We start from the raw sequence: 21,979 nt of genomic DNA on the forward strand, positions 1-21,979 counted from the left end.
TCCAAGATGCATGGTAATAAACTTTTTTGTCCCAAGTGCTAATCCCATAAACAAACCTCTAGTAAGAGAGCTCTGATTGGAGGGAACTACAGAGGAGTTCTTTGGGGAAAAATCTCCATTGCATTCACTACAGTCAGGTGTTGATTGCTAGTAGGGCTTGTTGTGGAGTAGTATAGATGTGACTCACTGCACTTCCACAAAGCAATCTATTCACAGATCCCCCCCTCCCTTGTCACTGTCTTCCTCCCCCTCCTTCAGTAAACTGTGGAAGCTTCCCACAGAGATTTCTCTGCAATGAGCAGAGGAGGCAGAATGCTCCTGCACAGGATGTCTGCTGCTTTTAGCATCCCTGCTGCAAATCTTCAGCTTTGCAGCTACTTTTGACCCTAGACCATGGGTCTTTATTAATAGGGCTGCAGCCCTATTAGTAGTGATAAGTGTCACTGATACGTGATTTCCCACCCCAGTTTGTCCATTACTTTTTATTGTGATCAGGATTTTTCTTTGTCACTGGGATTTTCAGGGCAGGAGTTGGGGGAAACCTGTGCCATGGCATGGCCATTTTTGCAACCATAGTCCAGTTTTTGGCAAGCGATTTGGTGGTGCCAGGGCTGGAGGGGGGACATTGTAGGAAGCGGGCCCTGCCTACATGCTATGACAAGAGCCAACAGACCAGAGGGCAGAGCTGGGCCAGCCCTGCAGCATAGGAGCCACCACTGCCAGGTGAGTGGGGGATGGGCTTGCTGTGCAACCTCCGACCCTCAGGAGGCAGGACCCCACCCACTTTAAATGGTGCTATTGTGACTTTACACCCCATTTACCCTCTCCTTGTGACTTTTACTAAATTTACCATGGCTGCTCCATGAGTTTTGACTAAAAAATACTGTGACACATCTGCAGCCCTTCTTCTTATTAATAAAAAACCTGACAAACAGGATCTAGTTAATATTTTATGACAGATAATTAATTTACAATTTTTGTTGAGAAAGATAATCTGTGAGTTGTTACTAAGTTGGATCCCTTTTCTTCTTGGTTTCTTTGCTCAGCTTAAGGAAAAGTGAACATATTAGTGTTGTAGAAAGCACAAGATGTCAGACTTTCATAGTGTGGAACACTTCTTGAGAGAGCAGCTCCCCTCCTGTTTACTATTATGTGGAACACCCTTCCCAATCAAGAACCCATTCATAATAGCCCATCATCCTTTTGGGAACCACGCAAGTTGCTTATGTATTGCTAGGTTGGGTCTTCCTTTTTGTTTCCAGCTTCTTCTACAGACATTCAAGTAACTCTCTGAAAGGAAGAGTCTGGATAACTGTAGAAGCAGTTGGAACCAAGGAAAGGAAGGGAGGTGCTATCATCATATGACTTGCCAGCACTGCACAGACCTGGAACAAGTTCTTTGTGGATCATTGGTGCCTCTCCAACTTCTCTTTTGGAATCACTTTTGTAAAGTTTGACCATGCTGATATTTTGATCCTGTTGCTAGGAAACACTGCCAGGAGCTAAAATAAGTGGAGGCCTCTCCAATCTGTCCTTCTCCTTCCGGGGGATGGAAGCCATTCGAGAAGCAATGCATGGAGTTTTCCTGTATCATGCAATTAAGGTATGATGTGCTTTCCGGCTACATTATTTGTGCTCCCCAGATATGTATGGGAAGTTTTATGGGTATTGCTGATGATCTTTTTCTGTACTCTTAGTATGGCATGGACATGGGGATAGTGAATGCAGGGAATCTTCCAGTGTATGATGATATTCACAAGGAACTTCTACAGCTGTGTGAGAATCTGATCTGGAATAAAGACCCAGATGCAACAGAGAAGCTTTTACATTACGCCCAGGTAACTTTCAGAAGTATGTGTTTGTTAAGCTTTTGTACAGAACCCAGGCTGTTGCATCTAAGTGCTGACACACCAGGTAAGATTGAAACACATATTTTATGTAGCCTCTGACAGTGAGTAGTAGAAGCTTGCACAGTTGGTGTAAGCAGCTCAGTTATTATAAGCAAATGGAAAAAAACTGAGCCAAATTGAATACACTTTGCATCATGCCCTGAAGGTGTGCTACCAAATCAGAGTCCTTCTGACGCCTAAAGAGAGCTTGTGGCAAAGGTACCTTCTGTTGTGACTGTTTTCCCTCTAGAGCAGAATTTTATATTGCACAAGGGGCAGGATCATTCCGGGAGGTGAAGAGGGCTCTTTCTTTTGCAACTCCAGCCCCTGCATGTCTTTTTGGAGGACAGAGAGCATTTTGTATGTGCTTGAAAGGTGATCCAGTGGTAAAGGCACTCTAGTGGGACTGAGATTTGCATTCGGTTGCCAGCTGTGCCAGACTCTGTGTGTTCTTGGGGACGTCATTTAATCTCCCTCTCTTTCTCATCTCCCCATGTGTAAAAAGGTCTAAAACTATCCTACCCCACGAGGGCGTTATGTGAATCGATGCATTTGTGAGAGACTGTGGTGATAGGGACCATATAAGTACCTATCTAAAGGAATATGAAAGGTGCCAAATTAACAACACTATAGACCTAGGGTGAAATTCTGGTCCCATTGAAACCAGTGTCAACCCTCCTGTGGATTTCCAAGTTAGTTACTAGGGCACATTATAGAATAATCCTAAACCAGAATGAAGAGCTATTTCTAATGACTGCAGGCCACACCCCTTATTAAAGATATGGGGGACTGTAGGCTGTGATTCTGAAATGCATGGATTGTGTTTGGCCTGTAGGACACAGCTCTGTCCATGCCTGCATGAGAACAAGGGCAGTAAATTTAAAATCAATGACAGGAAAACTTTTCAATCCCTGTCATCCCTCGTCCTCCTAGCACACACTGTATGTAAGAATGAATACCATTACTAAGGTTGTTTTGTACAATGCTCTTTTAATACCAGTGGATTTACAAGTTATCTTTCCTGAATGTGATGATAAACTTGGGATATTTTTACAGTATCTGCAGTTGCAGGGAGAAAAAAACCCAACTAGAGCCTTACAATGAGATAGAAGAACCAAACTGAAAAGTAAAATAGTTTAAGGGGCAGGTTAACAAAGATATTCTGAAACCTAAAAATTCAGATAGATGCTCTGGAAAAATCTCGCTAAGCACCTACGTGAGTTAGGCATCTAAATACCTTTGTAAATTTAGCCCAAAGTGGTGGTGGTGGAAGAACCAAAGGGGATTATTTTAAACCAGAAATATCTCTGTCAAGTAGGCTAAATGTCTTAATTTATGGTGGTGTCCCTTAATGTTAAAGGGACTTAATAGCCCAATCAATCCTATTCAACAACCCTCAAGAGGGACCACATAAGTAGTGTTTCTGCAAGAGGCAGACTTTGAATGCAAATGGAGCATGAAAAGCAGTAACATGGTTGGGTAAAGCAGATGGGCTCTTTCTTCTGGTAAATTTTAACAGCCTCATTCCCTCCACCTCCCCCTGCCAGGAGCAATGCACCTTGCCATCACCCAGTGCTGCACACCTGGGGTGTGTGTGGAGATTTCTTCTGTCAGTCCCACCTCCCCCGGGGGATCAGGTTGCACCTGAAACATGAGATTCATTCATCCCTTGCATAGCTGCAATGTTCTTACGGTGAAATCTTGGCCCTGTCAAAGTCAGTAGGAGTGTTGCCATTGCCTTCAATGAAGACAGCTTTCCATCCTTAGTGTCCAGAATTATCCTACTATAAAAATCCATTCATAGGGTGTGTCCCCCATTCCCCTGCAGCAGCAAAATCTATACGTTAATTACATGCTACGTAATTGTGGGTAAAATTGATCCCATTACTGAAATGCATGGCCAGAGGCCCAGCACATGATTATTACTTTTTTGTTCCTTTTTCATCCCTCCAACCCCATTTCTCCTGTTACTGTTTAAACTCTCTAGTTTACCGCTTCCCTTTCAAAAGTCTTACCCACCCTGCCTTCCTCTTCTAGTTGACTTCTTGTTAATGTCTCTTCTGCCAAGTTTCTCTTTTCTGGGGATTTCAGGGTGAGTGGGGGGCCTCCATGACATACTCATCCTCTCTGTGCTTGACTCCGATAGCCTTCTCCAATCTGTAATCATTGTTGCCTATATCTTGGATCTTGTCTACAGCAACGTGTGATTTCCCCTTTCCTAGTCTCCTCTTACTCTGACCTACACTTGCCACGGGTTATTTAAACATTCTCTTCTCCCCCTGCAAATTGGAGTCTCACTTCTCTCAAGCACCTTTATATCCATATAGATTTGCCATCCTCATCTGGCCTCTCGGCTATCTTTGTTTTTGGCCCAGCTACTGTGCTGTCTGCCAGCTGATAAGAGAACACCTGCATGCTGTCTACATTACAGCTACCTCTGTAGGTAACACTGGTGCAGAAAAATGCTTCCAAGTTTCTGGTATAGACAAGGCATTAGGAGGAGCACTTTGGTTCCAGCTGACTTTATTCTTTCTGTAGATGAGAGATCCAATCTAGTTTCCTCTGTGGATCATCCAAAAGGTTGAGGGCCATTTCATGAGCAGGATAAGAGATATAAGGTGATATAAGACTTGGTAACTCTGCAGAAACTTTAAAGTCAATTGAGCTCAATACAAATACATGGTCCTACCTTTAAAAGGCTGCTAATAAACATTTAAAGCAATGTGATGAAATGATCAGAAGTCAATGAAATGTGGGAGTGTTTAGGGCAATTTTTCACTTTCAAAATGCACCACAGGAACAGTTTGCAGAAAGCAAACTGAGTTGAACCAAATGTACTGATGGATGTAATGGTCTGTTTCCTCAACCATGCACTTTTCTGGTGGATATTTGTGTATATAAAAACAAATCCTGCAGTGGGAGTAAAGCCTGAAATGAGAGAAAGAAAGTGTATGTTGGCTATTTTGTTCTGATGAAACTTCCCAAAATGAAATAGTTCTGGATGCCTTTTAATTCAAAAGTCATCCAGAATGTGGCATAACATAAACTCTACTGCAGCAGAACTGAACTAATGCCAGATTAATTATTTAGAAATTTAAAATGAATTGTGCAATGAGCTGGCCTGGGATCAATTAAAATTACATTCCTAAGTAGAAACCTAAATTATGAGTATTTTCAGCATGTCTTAATAGTGGTAGTGTTGTTAGAAGTCTTTCTTTCTTTGTCTGCATCTTTATTACAACATATGCTCCTCAGGAGTGTGGTTTTATTTGTCGGTAGAGCATCAGACACATAGTGCTTTGTGTAATTGTATAAACAGTACTACTTTAGAAGGTCTAAAAAGGTTTAGTGTGGGATGTGTGTGAAGTTTTTAATTCTGATTCCTAGCAAAATAAAAGATCAGATTCTGAGGTTATGACTGTGTCCTTTACCCAGTCAAATTCCCACTGACTCTAATTCTCTCTCAATCCATTTTAGACTCATGCCCAAGGAGGAAAGAAAACGGTACAGACTGATGAATGGCGGGATAGCCCTGTGGAGGAAAGGCTGGAATACTCACTTGTCAAGGTGAATTTATATAGAGTTACCTTACTTAGTCAAAGTACGCAGTATGCAGGGATCATACCTGTGGACCACCAGCTGTTACCAAGAGTGTGATACAGTCCTTAAGAAGGCCACTGTTGGCTTAAAATTCGTAATCTTTCTTGCCTATGTTACTAATAACACAAGTAATTTCAAACAAAGAATATAGTCATTTAGTTCTCACTGCTTAGACCCTTTGATTTGCATTTTACTGAGCTAGGTGATTGGAGATTGACTGACTGGTTAGCTTTACTTCTAATGTTCTGTTTCTGATCCATTTCACATTTCATTAACAGGATGCTGGTATGTTTTGAGTTGCAGATGTGATGTAGAGCAGGCTTCATGTAATCATAAACTGGTTTCCATTGAAACGCTTTAAAAAATCTGTATATGTTGGGAATTAGCACACAGAAATGTAATCATGTAAGTTCATGATTAGTCAGTGTTTGGATACATGCTTGTAGACAGTTTGCTAATTGGGTAGTAAATAAAGAATAGCAAATTGCACAGAGAAAGTGAATAAGGAAGTGTTATTTAGCCCTTCACATAACACAAAATCTAGGGGTCTCCCAATGAATTTAATGGGCAGCAGATTTAAAGCACGTACAAGGAAGTATTTCATACCATGCGCAATCAAACGTGGAACTCGTTGTTTGGCTATGTTGTGAAGGCCAAAAGTATAACTGGGTTAAAAAAAATTAGATAAGTTCATAGAGGATAGGTCTATCAGTGGCTAATAGCCAGGGTGGTCAGTGACACCACCCTGTACTCTGGGTATCCCTAAACCTGGGAGTGCCAGAAACTGACTGAATGACAGGGGATGGATCACTCGATAAATTGCCCTGTTCTGTTCATTTCTACTGAAGCATCTGGCACTGGCTACTATCAGAAGATGGAATACTGGGCTAGATGGACCGTTGGTCTGACCCAGTATGGCCGATCTTATGTTCTTATTACTCTTGGGGGGATTCTATGTGACTGCATGCCCGCAGAAAACGCACAGTCCCTCCCACCCTCCACAGAATTTGCGTGCTTCCCTGCAGAAAACTGTAGGGAAGCTGGGATTGGGGTTGGGGTGATCCCCTCCAAACAGAGGTGAGTATGGAGGGGCACACGGGTTTACATGCTACTGCCCCCATCACCACCCCACACAGTCCCATTGCTCCTGCACCTGGAACCCCCCAACGAGCCCCTGTGCTTCTAGATCTCCCACTGAGATGCCTTCCCTCAGATTGTCCCACACAGAAACATCTCACCCCACACCTGGATCTCCACACACTAAGCCCCTCCACACTTGGATTCTGCTGGGCTGAGCCTGCCTGCTCATGCCTGGTACACCTGGTACAGAGTGGTAGGGCCCCAGGGTGTTTCTGGGGCAGGCCCAGCCCTTGCACTGGGTCAGGCGCAGCCTCACTGCTGAGTCTCTGTACTGGGGGAGGTGGAGGGGCTTCAGGGTGATCTCCCACCTCAGTGCAGTCACTGGTCTGTCCACCCCACTGACATTCTGGAGCCACATTTATTTATTGACAAATAAAATGTGTAGAATTTTTAAATACTGTGCAAATCGTTTTTAATATTTTTGGTGCAGAATTTCTTCAGGAGTATCTTATGCATATTTTAATGAGAGTAAGGCTGTCCAAGAAAACATAATTGAAAGATAGTTATGATGCTTTCTTGAAGATAAGCAGTCTAAAGTTGATCAATTTTTGCTTTTGTGATTTTTATTTTTGTTTTTTAAAGGGCTCTGAAATTTTTGGGGAGAACACACACACATAGTGTGTGTATGTATGTGTACATATATGTGTGTGTGTGTATGTGTATATATATATATGTATATATATATAATATAAAAAATAAAAAGTTTGTAAAAATGTTTCAGGGCATTGAAAAATACATCATTGAAGACACAGACGAGGCAAGATTAAACCATAACAAATATCCCAGATCTCTGAATATAATTGAAGGGCCCCTGATGAATGGCATGAAAGTTGTTGGCGATCTTTTTGGTGCTGGAAAGATGTTTCTGCCTCAGGTAAAGAGGGGAATAACCCCTGTCTCTTGTATTTCCACAAGTTTAGCCTAGCCTCTGTATCCTCTCTCCAGTTGTTGCTTATAATAAGTGTCCATAAATGGTTCTATTCCAGCTTCCCTTTCCAAAGGAAATGGAATGTTTGAATTCTAAAAACATAGGTGTACCTATTAAGATGTTGTTTTTTGTTCTCTTTCATTGTACATGACCCTTCTTTGTAGGTGGGGTTTTGTTGGGTTTTCTGTTTTGTTTCTTCCCTTGCTTTTCAATTCCCCATCTTTTTTCCAAATCTTTTTTTCCGTGCTGCTTGGTGGGCACCTCTTTGACCATTGCATTGTAATTTCATCTTTAGTGGACTTTACTTAAGGGCCTGATCCTGAAAAGAGCTGAGCTCCCTCAACTCACATTGACCTATTTATGTTTGGTGGTTACTAAGCACCTGTCAGGATTGGGCCCCACAGCCCTGCTCCTACAGTGAACTCCATGCAGTCACGTCCCCACTGAAGTCAGTGAGGCTCTGCATGGAGCAGGGGTTGGACAGTATGGAGCTCACTGCAAGATTGGGATCTGTGTTTGCAAATGTGTATTTTGGTTTGCAGGTTTTCTGTAACTGGTTAGACAAACAGGCTGTTTGAAGGGCTGTAGTTGTTTCTCTGTGTCTGACACTCTTTTCCTCCATTTGTCAATTCAGGTGATAAAGTCTGCTCGAGTTATGAAGAAGGCAGTTGGCCACCTCATTCCCTACATGGAAAAGGAAAGAGAGGAAAAGAGAGCTAAATCCAGCAGCATCGAAGAAGAGGCAAGTTATGCTCTCTTATGCTGTAACTTTTTAAAACTAAAAGCAGCAGAGAATCCTGTGGCACCTTATAGACTAACAGACGTTTTGGAGCGTGAGCCAGCAATGCCCCTGTGCTATGTACATCGGCCAAACTGGACAGTCACTACGGAAAAGGATAAATGGACACAAATCAGATATCAGGAATGACAATATACAAAAACCTGTAGGAGATCACTTCAACCTCTCTGGCCACACTATAGCAGACCTTAAGGTGGCCATCCTGCAGCAAAAAAACTTCAGGACCAGACTTCAAAGAGAAACTGCTGAGCTTCAGTTCATCTGCAAATTTGACACCATCAGCTCTGGACTAAACAAAGACTGTGAATGGCTTGCCAATTACAGAACCAGTTTCTCCTCCCTTGGTTTTCACACCTCTACTGCTAGAACAGGGCCTCATCCTCCCTGATTGAACTAACCTCGTTATCTCTAGCTTGCTTGCTAGCATATATATACCTGCCCCTGGAAATTTCCACTACCTGCGTCTGACGAAGTGGGTATTCACCCACGAAAGCTCACGCTCCAAAACGTCTGTTAGTCTATAAGGTGCCACAGGATTCTCTGCTGCTTTTACAGATCCCAGACTAACACGGCTACCCCTCTGATACTTCTTAAAACTAGCTTTCACTGAAGCCACTGAATCTGGGCTATTGATCTATATGAGTTGTTTGATTTAAAATCCTGAAATCTGGGTCAGGCACACCGAGGTATGTGAACCTAGGCCTGGTTCCAAGTGGATCTTGTATGAATTAGGGCTAGGAGTGCAAATCATATGGCGCACTCAGGCTCCACATAGCTGTGACCTGAAGCCAAACACCAGAACTTCTGTGGTTAGGTCTGAAATGTCATATATTTTTTTAGTTTGAATTCAATTTGTGGAATAAATGCTGGTAAACTTGAAACTGACAAATCCCATATGGCTTAAGCAATTATCAGGGCCCTAGATGCTGATGTCATATCTAAATTCTGCAGCAAGCTCTGTTGTCTGCAGTTTGTCAGCAACAGATGTGGAAAATGGAAATTTCTGTAGCTGCATAATGTAAAAGAATAAAAAAAAATAAGGAGAGAAACAGAGAAATGGTAAATCTAAATTTTGTAAGTTTTCTTGGGCTTTTCCTTAGATCAGTGGTTCCCAAATGGGGGTTCACGAAATGTTACAGGGGGTTCTCGGGGGAAAAACATCCCTAATGGTGGACAGAGCTGTCCCTACCAACCCCGGGCAGCATGATGCCAGCAGCCCAGAGCCCCTGGACTCCCAAGAGCTAAGCAGATCAAAGCCAGCATCTCTATCAAACTTCAAGACTCCTTATAAGAAATGAAAAGGGAGGTGGATATTTTTTGCTGTTTTTAAAATTAAATAGACAGCTAGTCTAACGTGCGTTGTTTGCCTGGGCTGCTCAAGGCCTGAATCTTTGTGTAGGAGGAACTCTTTGAGCTGGCTTCTTAAATACCTTCCTGCTGTTTCACATCTGACACTCCTTGATGAAACATAGGAGCCTTTGTCTTATAACAGGCTTATTCAAAGAGATACCAGGTACGAAAGTGAGATCTCAGGAGTGTTGCCGTTTTTATAATGTAATAAAAATACTGTAATGATAAATAATAATTAATAATAAATAGTGTGTAATAAGCATGTCATAAAAACAAATGTTATATTTCCAAGATCACTGCTTTTATAATTTATACTCGGGTAAAGAAGAAAATCCCTGGAAATATTCATTTTTAGGAGGAGGTTCGCGAGACTTGACATTTTAGGGAAAGGGGTTCACAGGTTGTTAAACTTTGGGAACTACTGCCTTAGATGAATTCTTTTCAATGGATTTATAGTTTTGTGCTGCAGACATCAAGGCCTCTTGATGCAGAATTTATTTTCCATTTGCTATTGATTCTTTACATGGTTATGCCTTTCATGAAATAATGGTTAAATATTTTTGAAAAATGCTGAAAAGAACTTGAATAGAAAAATTCTGTATAATCTAATGTGGGAGAGAAAGAGCATGTCTTTTCTCTTTCTTCTCCCTTAGCCATCTCTTATGGATTTTTCTCTTTTCTGCCGGAGAATGATTTTACAGACTTTTCTTCCCTTCCTGTCCATTCCCAGCAGCAACATAATCTTTGCTTATGCTGCTCTCTGTTCCCGAGCCAACTCCTGTTTACTTTAAGTCATGTGCGCTCTAGTATTCCTCTTTAGGGTGACTGCCTGTATCTGATCCAGTGCCAGTGAGAATCTGTTGATTTAGAGGAGTGTTGGTTTGGGCCCCACGTGAGCTTTGATGCTTCTGTGGCGTGTGGTGAACTCTGTTATGTCACCAAAGAGAGAGGCTAACAAAGTTTGAGAGATTTTAAAAATAAGCAGGAGCTGATTGTATGTAGATTGCTGCTCTGATGGGGAAGGTGGGAAAAGAATGATCAGACCCTCTTGCAGCTGCTTCTGGATGAGGGCTATAGAGCCTTCCCCTGGAAATATTGCTCCTGGAGATAGCTGTTGAGCAGTAGAATGCCTTGCAGCCTCCATCTGAAAGCACCTTTGCACACTTGACAGACTTTTCACTTTTTCATGGTTAGTTCTGGGACCGTTTCAGTCACTGAGCTGCAGGGATGGTGAAGCCCTACCTATTGCATGAGAGGACGAAAGGTCTGCAACCACAGCCAGCAGCAGAATAAAAAGAGCAATTAGTGTCCGTACCCATTACTGGAGCGCTCCACCTTATTTACAGCAATTGAAATGGCCATGTTTAAATAGAATACATCTAAAATAAAGTACTTGTCTAGTATACATTTTATTTTTTCCTTTCTCCTTAACATCATTATTTCCTTAGAGCTTTCATCACTGGTTAAGTCTGTGGTGGATACTAGGTTAGTGGTTTGAGCGTTGGCCTGCTAAACCCAGGGTTGTGACTTCAGTCCTTGAGGGGGCCATTTAGCGATCTGGTGAAAAAATCAGTGCTTAGTCCTGCTAATGAAGGCAGGGGGCTGGACTCGATGACCTTTTGGGGTCGCTTCTAGTTCTATGAGATAGGTATACCTCCATATATTTTTGTTAATAGTTCCCCTCCTCCCCGCCCCCTGATTAAATAGATTTTTAAATTTATTTTAATGTATTCCAACAGTATACACTCCACAAAATTCATAACTGTAGTTCCTCTAAGGGTACGTCTACAGTATGAAATTACTTCGAACTTATTCTATTCAAATTTTTGGAAGCAATTTTATACATCTGGTGTTGTGTGTCCTTGCTAAAGCGCATGAATTCGGCGGAGTACGTCCACAGTACTGAGGCTAGCATCAAATGTCAGAGCGGTATGCTGTGGGAAGCTATCCCACAGTTCTCGCAGTCCCCACCGCCCATTGGAATTGTGGGTTAAGCTCCCAGTGCATGATGGGCAAAAACATTTTCGCGGGTGTTTCTGGGTGTGTGCTGTCACTCGCTCCTCCCTCCATGAAAGCTACTGCAGACGCCATGCTGCCAGCAGATGGTGCAGTATGGTGCACCGCCTGTCTCCTGGTACTATGAATCCACCTTGCATGTTCTCTCATCTTTCTATCTACTCTTATCTAACCATCCTCCTTTTTTCTGCTACCGAGCAGACTGTGCTCACGCTTCTGCCACGGACTCTGCTCTCCCGCTCTTGCAGCTCTAGTGAGCTTCCCAACTCCGTGAAAGCTACAGAAGACAACCATTTACCACCTTTTATTGGCCATCTTGAACCAAACAGGCCTCCTACGTTTTGCGCCCTTTTTCCAGGATTACCAATGCAGGTACCATAGCGTGGCAATCATGGAGCCTGCTCAGATCTCTGCTGCAGTTTTGACCATTGTAAATACCAAGCGCGTTATCCAACAGTATGTGCAGTACCTGCAAAACCAGGCGAGGAAGCGATGACAGTGTGATTACTATACTGATGAGGACATGGATACAGATGTTCCTAGAAGTACGGCATGTGGTGATTGGGAGATCATGGTGGCATTGAGCCAGGTTCATGCTGTGGAATGCCGATTCTGGGCTCAGGAAACAAGCACAGATTGGTGGGACCACATAGTGTTGCAGGTCTGGGATGATTCACAGTGGCTGCAAAACTTTCATATGCGTAGGGCCACTTTCATGGAACTTTGTGACTTGCTGTCTCCTGCCCTCACAGTTGAGAAGTGAGTGGCCATAGCACTGTGGAAGTTTGCAGTGCCTGACAGCTACCGGTCAGTCGGGAATCAGTTTGGAGTGGGCAAATCTACTGTAGGGGCTGCTGTGCTGCAAGTAGCCAATGCAGTCATTGACCAGCTGCTGTCAAGGGTAGTGACTTTGGGAAATGTGCAGACCATCGTTGATGGCTTCAGTGCGCTGGGGTTCCCTAACTGCAGCAGGGCGATAGATGGAACACATATTCCTATCTTGGGCCCGGCACACTAGAGCAGCCAGTTCATAAACCGTAAGGGGTACTTTTCCATAGTGCTGCAAGCACTGGTGGATCACAAGGGACATTTCACCGACATCAACGTGGGATGGCCGGGAAAGGTGCATGACACTCTCATCTTCAGGAACTCTGGTCTGTTTGACCATCTGCAGGAGGGACTTACTTCCCAGACCAGAAAATTACTGTTGGGGATGTTGAAATGCCTATAGTTATCCTCGGGGACCCAGCCTACCCCTTAATGCCATGGCTCATGAAGCCATACACAGGCACCCTGGACATAGTAAGGAGCAGTTCAACTATAGGCTGAGCAAGTGCAGAATGGTGGTAGAATGTGCTTCTGGAATTTGAAAGCGCGCTGGCGCAGTTTACTGACTCAGTTAGATCTCAGCACAACCAATATTGCAATTGTAATTGCTGCTTGTTGTGTGCTCCACGATATCTGTGAGAGTAAGGGGGAGACTTTCATGGCGGGGTGGGAGGTTTAGGCAACTCGCCTGGTGGCCAATTTCGCAGCCAGACAACAAAGCAATTAGAAGAGCGCAGCAGGGCACACTGTGCATCAGAGAAGCTTTGAAAGCCGGTTTCATGACTGGCTAGGGTACAGTATGACAGATGTTTGTTTCTCTTGAAGTTATCTGGCCCCTATATATATGAAAGGAAAGTCAAAATTGTTTAAAAACTGTTCTTTATTATTTGTTGCACAACACATTGAGAGAAATCTAGACCGGGGGGAGGGGGTATTTGGTTAGGGGGGTGGAGGAGGAGGGAAGGACAAGTCCAGAAACCAAATCAAAAGTTCGCATATGCCAGCTTTCTGCTGCTTGGGCGATCCTCTGGGGTTGAGTGTGCGGGTCCCTGTAGCCTCCCCCCTCATGTTCTTGGGCGTCTGGATGAGGAGGCTGTGGAACTTGGGGAGGAGGGAGGGCAATTATACAGGGGCTGCAGCGGCAGTCTGTGGTATTGCTGCCTTTCTCGCATTAGATCCACCATACAGAGGAGCACGTCAGTTTGCTCCCCCATGAGCATGACCATAGTGTCCTGTCTGCTCTCATCATACATGTCCCTCCTCTCTTCGTATTCCTGTAATGCTTTATGGGACTTTGCAATTGTTTGCCACCAAGGGAGGGATAGCTCAGTGGTTTGAGCATTGGCCTGCTAAACCCAGGGTTGTGAGTTCAATCCTTGAGGGGGGTATTTAGGGAACTGGGGTAAAAATCTGGGAAATGGTCCTGCTTTGAGCAGGGGGTTGGACTAGATGACCTCCTGAGGTCCCTTCCAGTGCAATAGTCTATGCATTCAGCTGGGCTCTATCAGTGCGGGAAGACTGCATGAGGTCAGTGAACATGTCATCCCAAGTTCATTTTTCCACCTTCTAATGTGGACCAGCCTCTGGGACGGAGTAGATAGGGGCTGCGTTGAAACGTCTGCACCTCCGAGAGGAGAAAAAGGGAGGGTAGTATTTTAAAAGATACATTTCAGAGAACAAAGGGGACACTTCAGTGTAAGTAAGCCATCACATGTGTTCGGGCAACAGAATTCAGCTTGCAGGCAGCCTAGGGGCACACAGGGTTCTGCTTCTTCTACATTCATTTTAATGCTTTCAAACTGCTGGGCCCCCTTTCTCATAGCAAGCAATGCCTGGTGGGTTTACCGTATAAAAGGAGGGTCTGCGGGATCTCTGGAATGATCGCTTCACACAACACCCCACCCCCGCACCCACTGCGTGGCTCCAATGAGGCTCTGAGCAGGGATGAGCTCTTTAAACTAAACACTGGTTTCCCCCCACCCGGCCCCCACTGCGTGGCTCTCATCAGGCTTTCACTCACCAGAAGTACCTTCTCCAGGGTCATGGTCCAGGAGCCCATCTTGGGAGTTGGGGAAAGCTGTTGGCTCCAGCATTAAGAATAGTTCCTGGCTAGGGTGGAAAACAGATTCCCCACTTGCCGCCTGTGCTCTGTCATCGTCATCATCCTCCTCCTCCTCTTCGTCCTCCAGTGACTCTTCCTCCTCGCTCCGTGCAACTCCCCCCTTGCACATGTCCACGGACCGGGGTGGGATAGTGGTGGCATCACCCCCCATAATTACACACAGCTCATGGTAGAAGCAGAATGTATAGGGAGGTGACCCAGAGCGCCCATTGACCTCCCTGGCTTTTTGGTACACTTGCCTGAGCTCCTTGATTTTTATACAATGCTGGTCTGTGTCCCTGGAGTAGCCTCTTTCCATCATGGCCCTGGAGACTTTAGCCTATGTATTTTTGTGTTCCTTCTTTTGGAACGTAGTTCTGCCATAACAGACTCGTCTCCCCAACATGTGACGAGATCCAGTACCTACCGTTCGGACCGTGCTGGAGCTCGCCTGCAAATCCGGGACTGCGTGATCTCCTGTGATGGTGGACTGTGCTGATGGTCACGTGCTGATGGTGACCAAATAGGAAACGAAATTCAAAAGTTCCCGGGGCTTTTCCTGCCCACCTGGGTAGTGCATTGGAGTTGAGACTGTTGTCCAGAGCAGTCACAAGTGAGCATTCTGGGATAGCTCCTGGAGGCCAATAATGTCAAATTGCATCCACAATACTTTTAACCCGGGATTGCAATCTCGATTTAAGCTCTACTGCACTTGTCAAGGTTGAGTACAGAATTCGGATTAAAGAGCCTTTTAAATCGAACAAAACGGTTTGGTCATATGGATTGAATAATTTTTTTTTTTTTTTTGAGTTAACTCGGCTAATTCTGAAATAACAGACTAGTGTAGACCAGGCCTAAGATGTTTTCTAGTGAACCATCATTGGATGTGGTGTTCTCAAGTGCCCCTCTCCTAAAAGAGAAGTATTATTAAGATATTAGATTATCAATTTCAGTAAACAGCAATATCTCTGAGGAGCCACGGATTTGTAGGTGATCAGAGATGCAAGCACCTCACAAAAAGACTTATTACTGAGAGCAACAGTGGTTGCTGAAAGAACGCTTCATTAGTAGGCAAGCTGCAATTTACGGAGATGTATAATGGAAAGTGTTCTAGCAAGCACAGAAAAGGCACCGGGGCCCCCAAGAAGATCTGATGTCTGTTCCTGGATCTGTGTAGGAGATAAGATACTCAAAATGTATATTTCTAGTTATATTTTAATATGCAACTTTCTTCCCTCTGCCTGGGCTCTGCTTGATGCAGGGAATGGGGCGGAGCCATCATGAAGCCTATGACTGCTCCCTGTCCTGCACCAGCCCAGACATGGGATCATAGCAGCCTATAGACTGCTCTAAGTATGCCACTGACATAAGGTTCTTGAGGGAGAATCACTATAGGGGAACTCTGCTTTTGCCACACCACTGGCAGTGCCCTCTGTGCCAGCATTGGGGGTGCATCTGGTGCCAGGAGCACCTTCGTCCAGGTTTACACACTTGGTAGGTTCTGATCATCAAGGGGAATTCTCTGCTGGCCATTGATGTCCAGAATCTGGCCAGTTTGTGTCATATAAAATAGCCAGATTGGACTAGAGAATCTGAACCGTTATTATTGATTTATAGAAGATTCTGACTCTTTTGGTGTTTGTGAAACTTTACTCCTCAATCGCTTTCCATCCATAATTCACTTCCCTTTCAATACAACATTCAAAATAGATCAAAATTATCCTTAAGGCCCAAACGTGCACTTGGTTCTGAGCAGTCGTGCTCTGTTGTTCTAATTATTTTATCTAATTAAACTAGAATGTTAGAGCAGTTGTTATTTTTTAGAGGAGAGGTACTACACAAGTTCAAGTCTATGTAATGCTGAACGGAATAGGGTTCAGCTCTAAAACAGCTGACCAGTTAAATCAATCTCAGAAATCAGTTACTTTTCAGTTAATAATTATCATTAATATTGATTTGTGTTGCAGTAGCACCTAGGAGCCCCACTCGTGGACTAGGACCCCATTGTGCTAGGTGCTGTACAAACAAATTGAGCCTTCCTTACCATTCTAAATACTGAGATGTTTGTTCATCTTGCAGGACCCTTACCATGGCACAATTGTGCTAGCTACTGTAAAAGGAGATGTACATGATATTGGCAAGAATATCGTGGGAGTGGTACTAGGCTGCAACAATTTCAGGTAATGAGCTTAGTTGTTTATGTCCTTGTTTTCTTTACGGTATAATAGTCTCTTCTAAATTACAGTTAAATATTTAATACTAGAATTTGTTGTGTTAGAAGAAACTAGAGTAGGGCAAAAAGCAAGGGGCAGAATTGCTAGTCCTATGAGTTAAAAACAACAACTACTAAACCCACAAGATTTTAGAAGAAAAATAAACGTTGGGTTCCTTTTATGTGCCATCTTGATTTTGAACCTTTAAGGTCCTTTTTTTCAACTTTTCTTCACAGCCGCAAGCCCTTGAAACTTGAAAGATTTTGTGAAGGTTTTTAATTTTTTTTTTTTTTTAATTTAAGCTGGGAGGTTCACCTAAGCACTGAGGCCCCACCATCAAAATCCAGGGGAAGTACCCACATGAAAAACTCAGCTTCCTGCCATCAGCTGCTGAGAAGAGGGAAAGGCGAGGGTTTAAGCCAGGGTACTGTCCCAGGATTCCACTTGGGGCCTCTATTTTATATCCGCCTCTGGCTAATAGGCATCTTATAAATCTGAAGTTCTTCCCTTTTCTAGCTGCTAGAAAGAAGATTAAACTTTCATAATTTTTTTTGTCCCTTTCCAGAACATTTTGGCTGTTGCAAGGGGTGTGGAGGTTAGCAGCAAGCTGAGTACTTGCATACTTGGCTCCTTCCTGACCCTCTGTTTGGCTTCTTTTCCTCATGAATAACTCCATTGTCTGCTAGAGCAGCATAGAACTGACATGATTCTTGTTGGTTTCGCTGCTGCCCACCTGGTTGCGAATAGGAGCTTGTGGAACTGATCAGAAGCTTGTCAGCTTTGCTCCACTGCTGCTTTGCACAGTTATGAGCAGTAGCAGAGGCACTTGAGCTACCTGTGCAGATTTAGAAACACTATTGTTTCATTGTAAGTGTGTTTGGAAAGTTATTGCACAGTCATAAGGAATAGAAAGTTAGTTTTCTTGTAAAGGAAAGCATAAGTTCTACATAAGTTTGTGGTACAAGTCGTCTCAATTGCCCAAAGGAAGTGGATTTTTTGAACCCTGACGTTAGTTTTTTGTATTTGTTTTTTTATTCTGTGCCTCTCTTCGCACACCCTTCCCACTTAAATTTACCACCTTAATGTTTTACCATCAGTAACTTACTTACTTTACCCCATTAGTATTTGAACAAAATTAAACAGAAAAATGGAAGAATGAGTGAAGTTAAATACTATCAAAATCATAGTTTAAAATACATTTATTAGCCACCAAAATAGTTATATGAAAACATCACTGCTTTCCATACTACTTGTTTAGTTTTATTCACATCTGTTCCTGCTCCATCCCTGTTTAATACATACATAAAAATACCATGGACATTTTTTAAAAAGTCCCCTCCTCTCCCTGATACTTTATCATCTGAAGTCCCTTCAGGAGCTGAAAGTCCTGCAGGGTCACAAGTATTTCCAAAAATAATAAACCTGCAAAAAGGAATCCACCCCTTTGCTTTCAGATTTCTGTTTCCTTCCTCTATGATAGAATGCTTCAGTACTGGGCCAGTGGTTTATAATGAAGTATTTTGACCTTCAGTAAAAAATGCTCTGTTCTTCGAGTGCTTGCTCATATCTATGCCAGTTAGGTGTGTGCGCACGCCGCGTACACGGGTGTCAGAACATTTTCCCTAGCAGCTGCCCATCGGCCTGGCTGTGGATCCCCCTGGAGTGGTACCAATACGCGCTGTATATATGACCCTGCCAGCCCAACCCTCCTTCAGTTCCTTCTTACCGCCAGTGACCACTGTTGGAACACTGGTCTCTTGCTCGCTAGTGCTCCACTTCTCCCTAGCTGATCTACTTATCTACTGTGTATAGTTATCTTAGTGTTAGTTACCTTTCGTGTTAACTATAGTGCTAAGTATAGTTATCCCTTGAAGGTTACAAAAGGTGAGTAACTGTTTGGGGGTTTTTTTGGGTTAACTTTAAGAAGTCTTGTACCATTACATTTCTTTTCACAGAGTTATCGATTTAGGAGTTATGACTCCGTGTGATAAGATATTGAGAGCTGCTATTGAAAATAACGCAGGTACAGAGATTTCATTTGTACTTTTCAACTATTTGATTTTAAACACAGTTGAATTATATTGCTGATGAGGTATACTTTGAAAGTTTGCGAAACTTACGAACAGCATGGCAGTGCAAAGACTTTACCATAGATAAGTCAGAATTTAAGTGCTTCTCTTTTTTTATTGTTATTGCTACTTATATTTGGTAATTACTTGACACCTTTTATCCAGGGATTTCAAAACACTTGGCAAAATAATACCTGTGTGAAATCGTAAATCCTCTTATACCTGTTTGACAGATGAATAAACTCAGGCTTGGAGAGGTTAAGTGATTTGTCCAAGGTGTCACAAGTCAGAAAAAGAGCTAGGAATAGACTTCTTGGCCTCTAGAACCATTCTGAGCTTGTAAACCAGTGCATGTTAAAACCAGAATTCATCTTTCTAGGACAATAAAGAACTTCTTGTCTGGACCAAGTCCCAGTTGCTATCAAATTCTGTGTTGTGGCTTGGAGGGTGTGAACTGTGCAGGATTACAGATGGGGAGGTTTGAAAGCACCAGTATGGTAGATGAGGGTCCCCAAGGGCTGTGTGTATAGTAATGCAACTCCTTATGCCTTTGTGAAAGGCACATTCACCACCAGTGTGTCCTTTCATGGCTGAGCATGGTGTAGCAGGTTCTGTCACCTCTAAAGCCACTGGCCAATGGTCACTTAGGCTTGGTGGTGGTCTCTTTTTCCTGGAACTCAGCCCTCTGCCCAGGTCGTGATTTAGGTCTACCCCTTCCATGGTAACAAGAAGTCCAGCAAACCGAAGTCGAAAACCTTGTATCAGGTCCTCAGTCCCAACTCTGGGCCCTCTGGTCCTCACTCCTTTCTCTCAGGGGCTTCACTGCACCTTCTCCAGTAGCTAGTAGGGGAACCTAGGCCCTCCCACTCATCTGGATTCCAGCCCAGGGCCCTGTAGTGAGCAGGCAAGGTCTGTCTGTTTAAATCCAGTCCTGCTACCTCTCTGGGCTTCTTCCAGCCATAGCCTTTTAAAAGGCCTTATTCCCACACTCTTCTCTAAGGGTCAAGGATTTGCAGGACTCTCCCCTGGAATCCCCCAATCAAATTCCCAAGTAAAAATACAAAAGAAAACCCAACTTCTGCCTTCTTTGGGGTTGTTCATTCATCCCTCTCTGGTGCTCTGTTATGTTCCTCAGCTGAGCACTTTCCAGGGCTTTTTCCATGGAAGTACAGATTCTACACTTTTATCAGGGCTCACCAGTGGAGCTTACTTTGCCCTGGTGGCTACTCCATATGTCTTCTGGCCTCTTGACAGACGATCCCAGAGTCAAATCTCCCCTTGGTCTCTCTCCTCACAACCACTCTAGTCCCAAAGAATTCCTTCCTCTCCTCCCTGCAGCGCCTTTCTGCTCCAGATGTTCTGCCCTTAAACTATACCCTCTCAGTTGGGACTCCCCTTTAACTGAGCCTGCTCCGCACTCCAGGTGCAGCCAGGTAGCATAACTGGCCTCTCAGGCCCACATTAACTCTTTCAGAGTGTGTGCATGGTACACACTCTATCACAGCCTTATTTAAATTTCAGAGACTGTGGTACCTTGACCAAAATTTTAAATGGTTTCTGCCATCTGGTTCTTCCATTTTGGATGCCCAACATGGGACACCTTAGGCTTCAAGGTGGGTTGGGAGGTGCCACGGGCCCCTCCCAACTCCAGCTGGAGTCAGTAGGAGCTGCACATGCTCAGTATTAGCCCCAAGGTGTCCCAAGTTGGGCTCCCAGAAACATTTGCCTCTTAAGAAAATTCTGTCTCTTCCAGTTAGGTCAAAACTACCATCCAGTGCTTCTGAAATACTATCTTTTATTAATAACTGCTGTGTTTTTACAGTACACTTCCTCTCTTTGGTGTCTGAAGCACAAAGCTGATTTTATAAAGTTTAACTACAGATGAAAAATTGTATTATGTAACACTTCTTTCCTAGGTAGAATTTTTTTTTTTTTTTAACCCATCTTTGTTTAATCTGTAATAGATATAATTGGCCTGTCTGGTCTTATCACGCCTTCTTTGGATGAAATGATTTTTGTTGCCAAGGAAATGGAGAGACTAGAGATCAAGATTCCTTTGTTGATTGGAGGAGCAACTACATCTAAGTAAGTAAGATATTTTGAGGGAGAGGAGTGCAAATATAAGATTTTTTTTTCTTTTTTTTTCTTTTTTTTTTTTTTTTACAATACATAGAAAGGTAACTCTTCTCCCTGCCATGTACCGCTGCTATTATAATTTTCATCTCGAGGCTCCCAAAACACTTTTATCACTGTGGATCAGATCCTCACCCTTTCAACACCGTCATGCAAGAGGCTGAGAAATTTGGCTCTGATCCTGCAAAGCACTTCTGAGTGTACTTAACATTAATCATATCATGATTATGCCATCATCATCGTCGTCATGACATGTCCCAAGGATGCTATGTCCCTTTGCAGATTGATCACCATGCAGATTTGCCTTTAGCTGGACTTTAAGCATATGATGATTCCATTGACTTCAGTGGGCCTATTGACATGCTTAAAGTTTAAGCATATGTTTAAGTGTTTTGCTGGATCAGGATTAGTGTGTGCAGCATCTTGATGACTGAACCCAGGGTCCCATTGAAGCAGGCAAAGGGAGACACATTCTGGCCACTTACCCACGTGCCGCTAAATATTGAATTTGGTAATCTCAGTTTTGGGACTGTGATCTCATTCTCGCATATATTAAAATGAAATAGTGTTACTGTTATGATTTTCTAAAGAATAATATTGGCAGTTGTTGACATCTAATATGAACCTTCTGAACATATTTAAGCAGTGACAACTCTGGGGGTTGCAGAAGTCAGTTCTTGACCGTGTCAAAGTGTTAGCATCGCTTCTTCTTCTTTCTTTACCAGCTTGTGCATGTTCTGATCAGTGCTCTGTGGTTCCCTGAATCCTGGACCAGCTGGCCTTGACAAAATGGTCCAGTAACATTACAGGGACTGACTAGATTAAGAAGACCTCTACTGTCACAGCAATCCACCCTGCATTGTGATGTAAACTTTAAAATAACCTTTAAACCTATGAAATAACCTTTTTTACT

At 43.4% G+C, this 21,979-nt stretch overlaps 1 protein-coding gene across 1 annotated transcript in view; it reads left to right on the plus strand.

The window, feature by feature from the left end:
- Window positions 1-21,979, plus strand: part of MTR (5-methyltetrahydrofolate-homocysteine methyltransferase) — an 85,536-nt gene that overhangs the window by 39,540 nt on the left and 24,017 nt on the right. Inside the window, 8 exon segments of the mRNA XM_075064182.1 lie at window positions 1,487-1,603; window positions 1,698-1,838; window positions 5,367-5,456; window positions 7,351-7,503; window positions 8,192-8,299; window positions 16,731-16,831; window positions 18,820-18,887; window positions 20,898-21,018. Coding sequence (XP_074920283.1) covers window positions 1,487-1,603; window positions 1,698-1,838; window positions 5,367-5,456; window positions 7,351-7,503; window positions 8,192-8,299; window positions 16,731-16,831; window positions 18,820-18,887; window positions 20,898-21,018 — 899 coding nt within the window.

The sequence above is a fragment of the Chelonoidis abingdonii genome, chromosome 3, assembly GCF_003597395.2.
Source record: "Chelonoidis abingdonii isolate Lonesome George chromosome 3, CheloAbing_2.0, whole genome shotgun sequence".
In the NCBI taxonomy this organism is placed as follows: domain Eukaryota; kingdom Metazoa; phylum Chordata; order Testudines; family Testudinidae; genus Chelonoidis; species Chelonoidis abingdonii.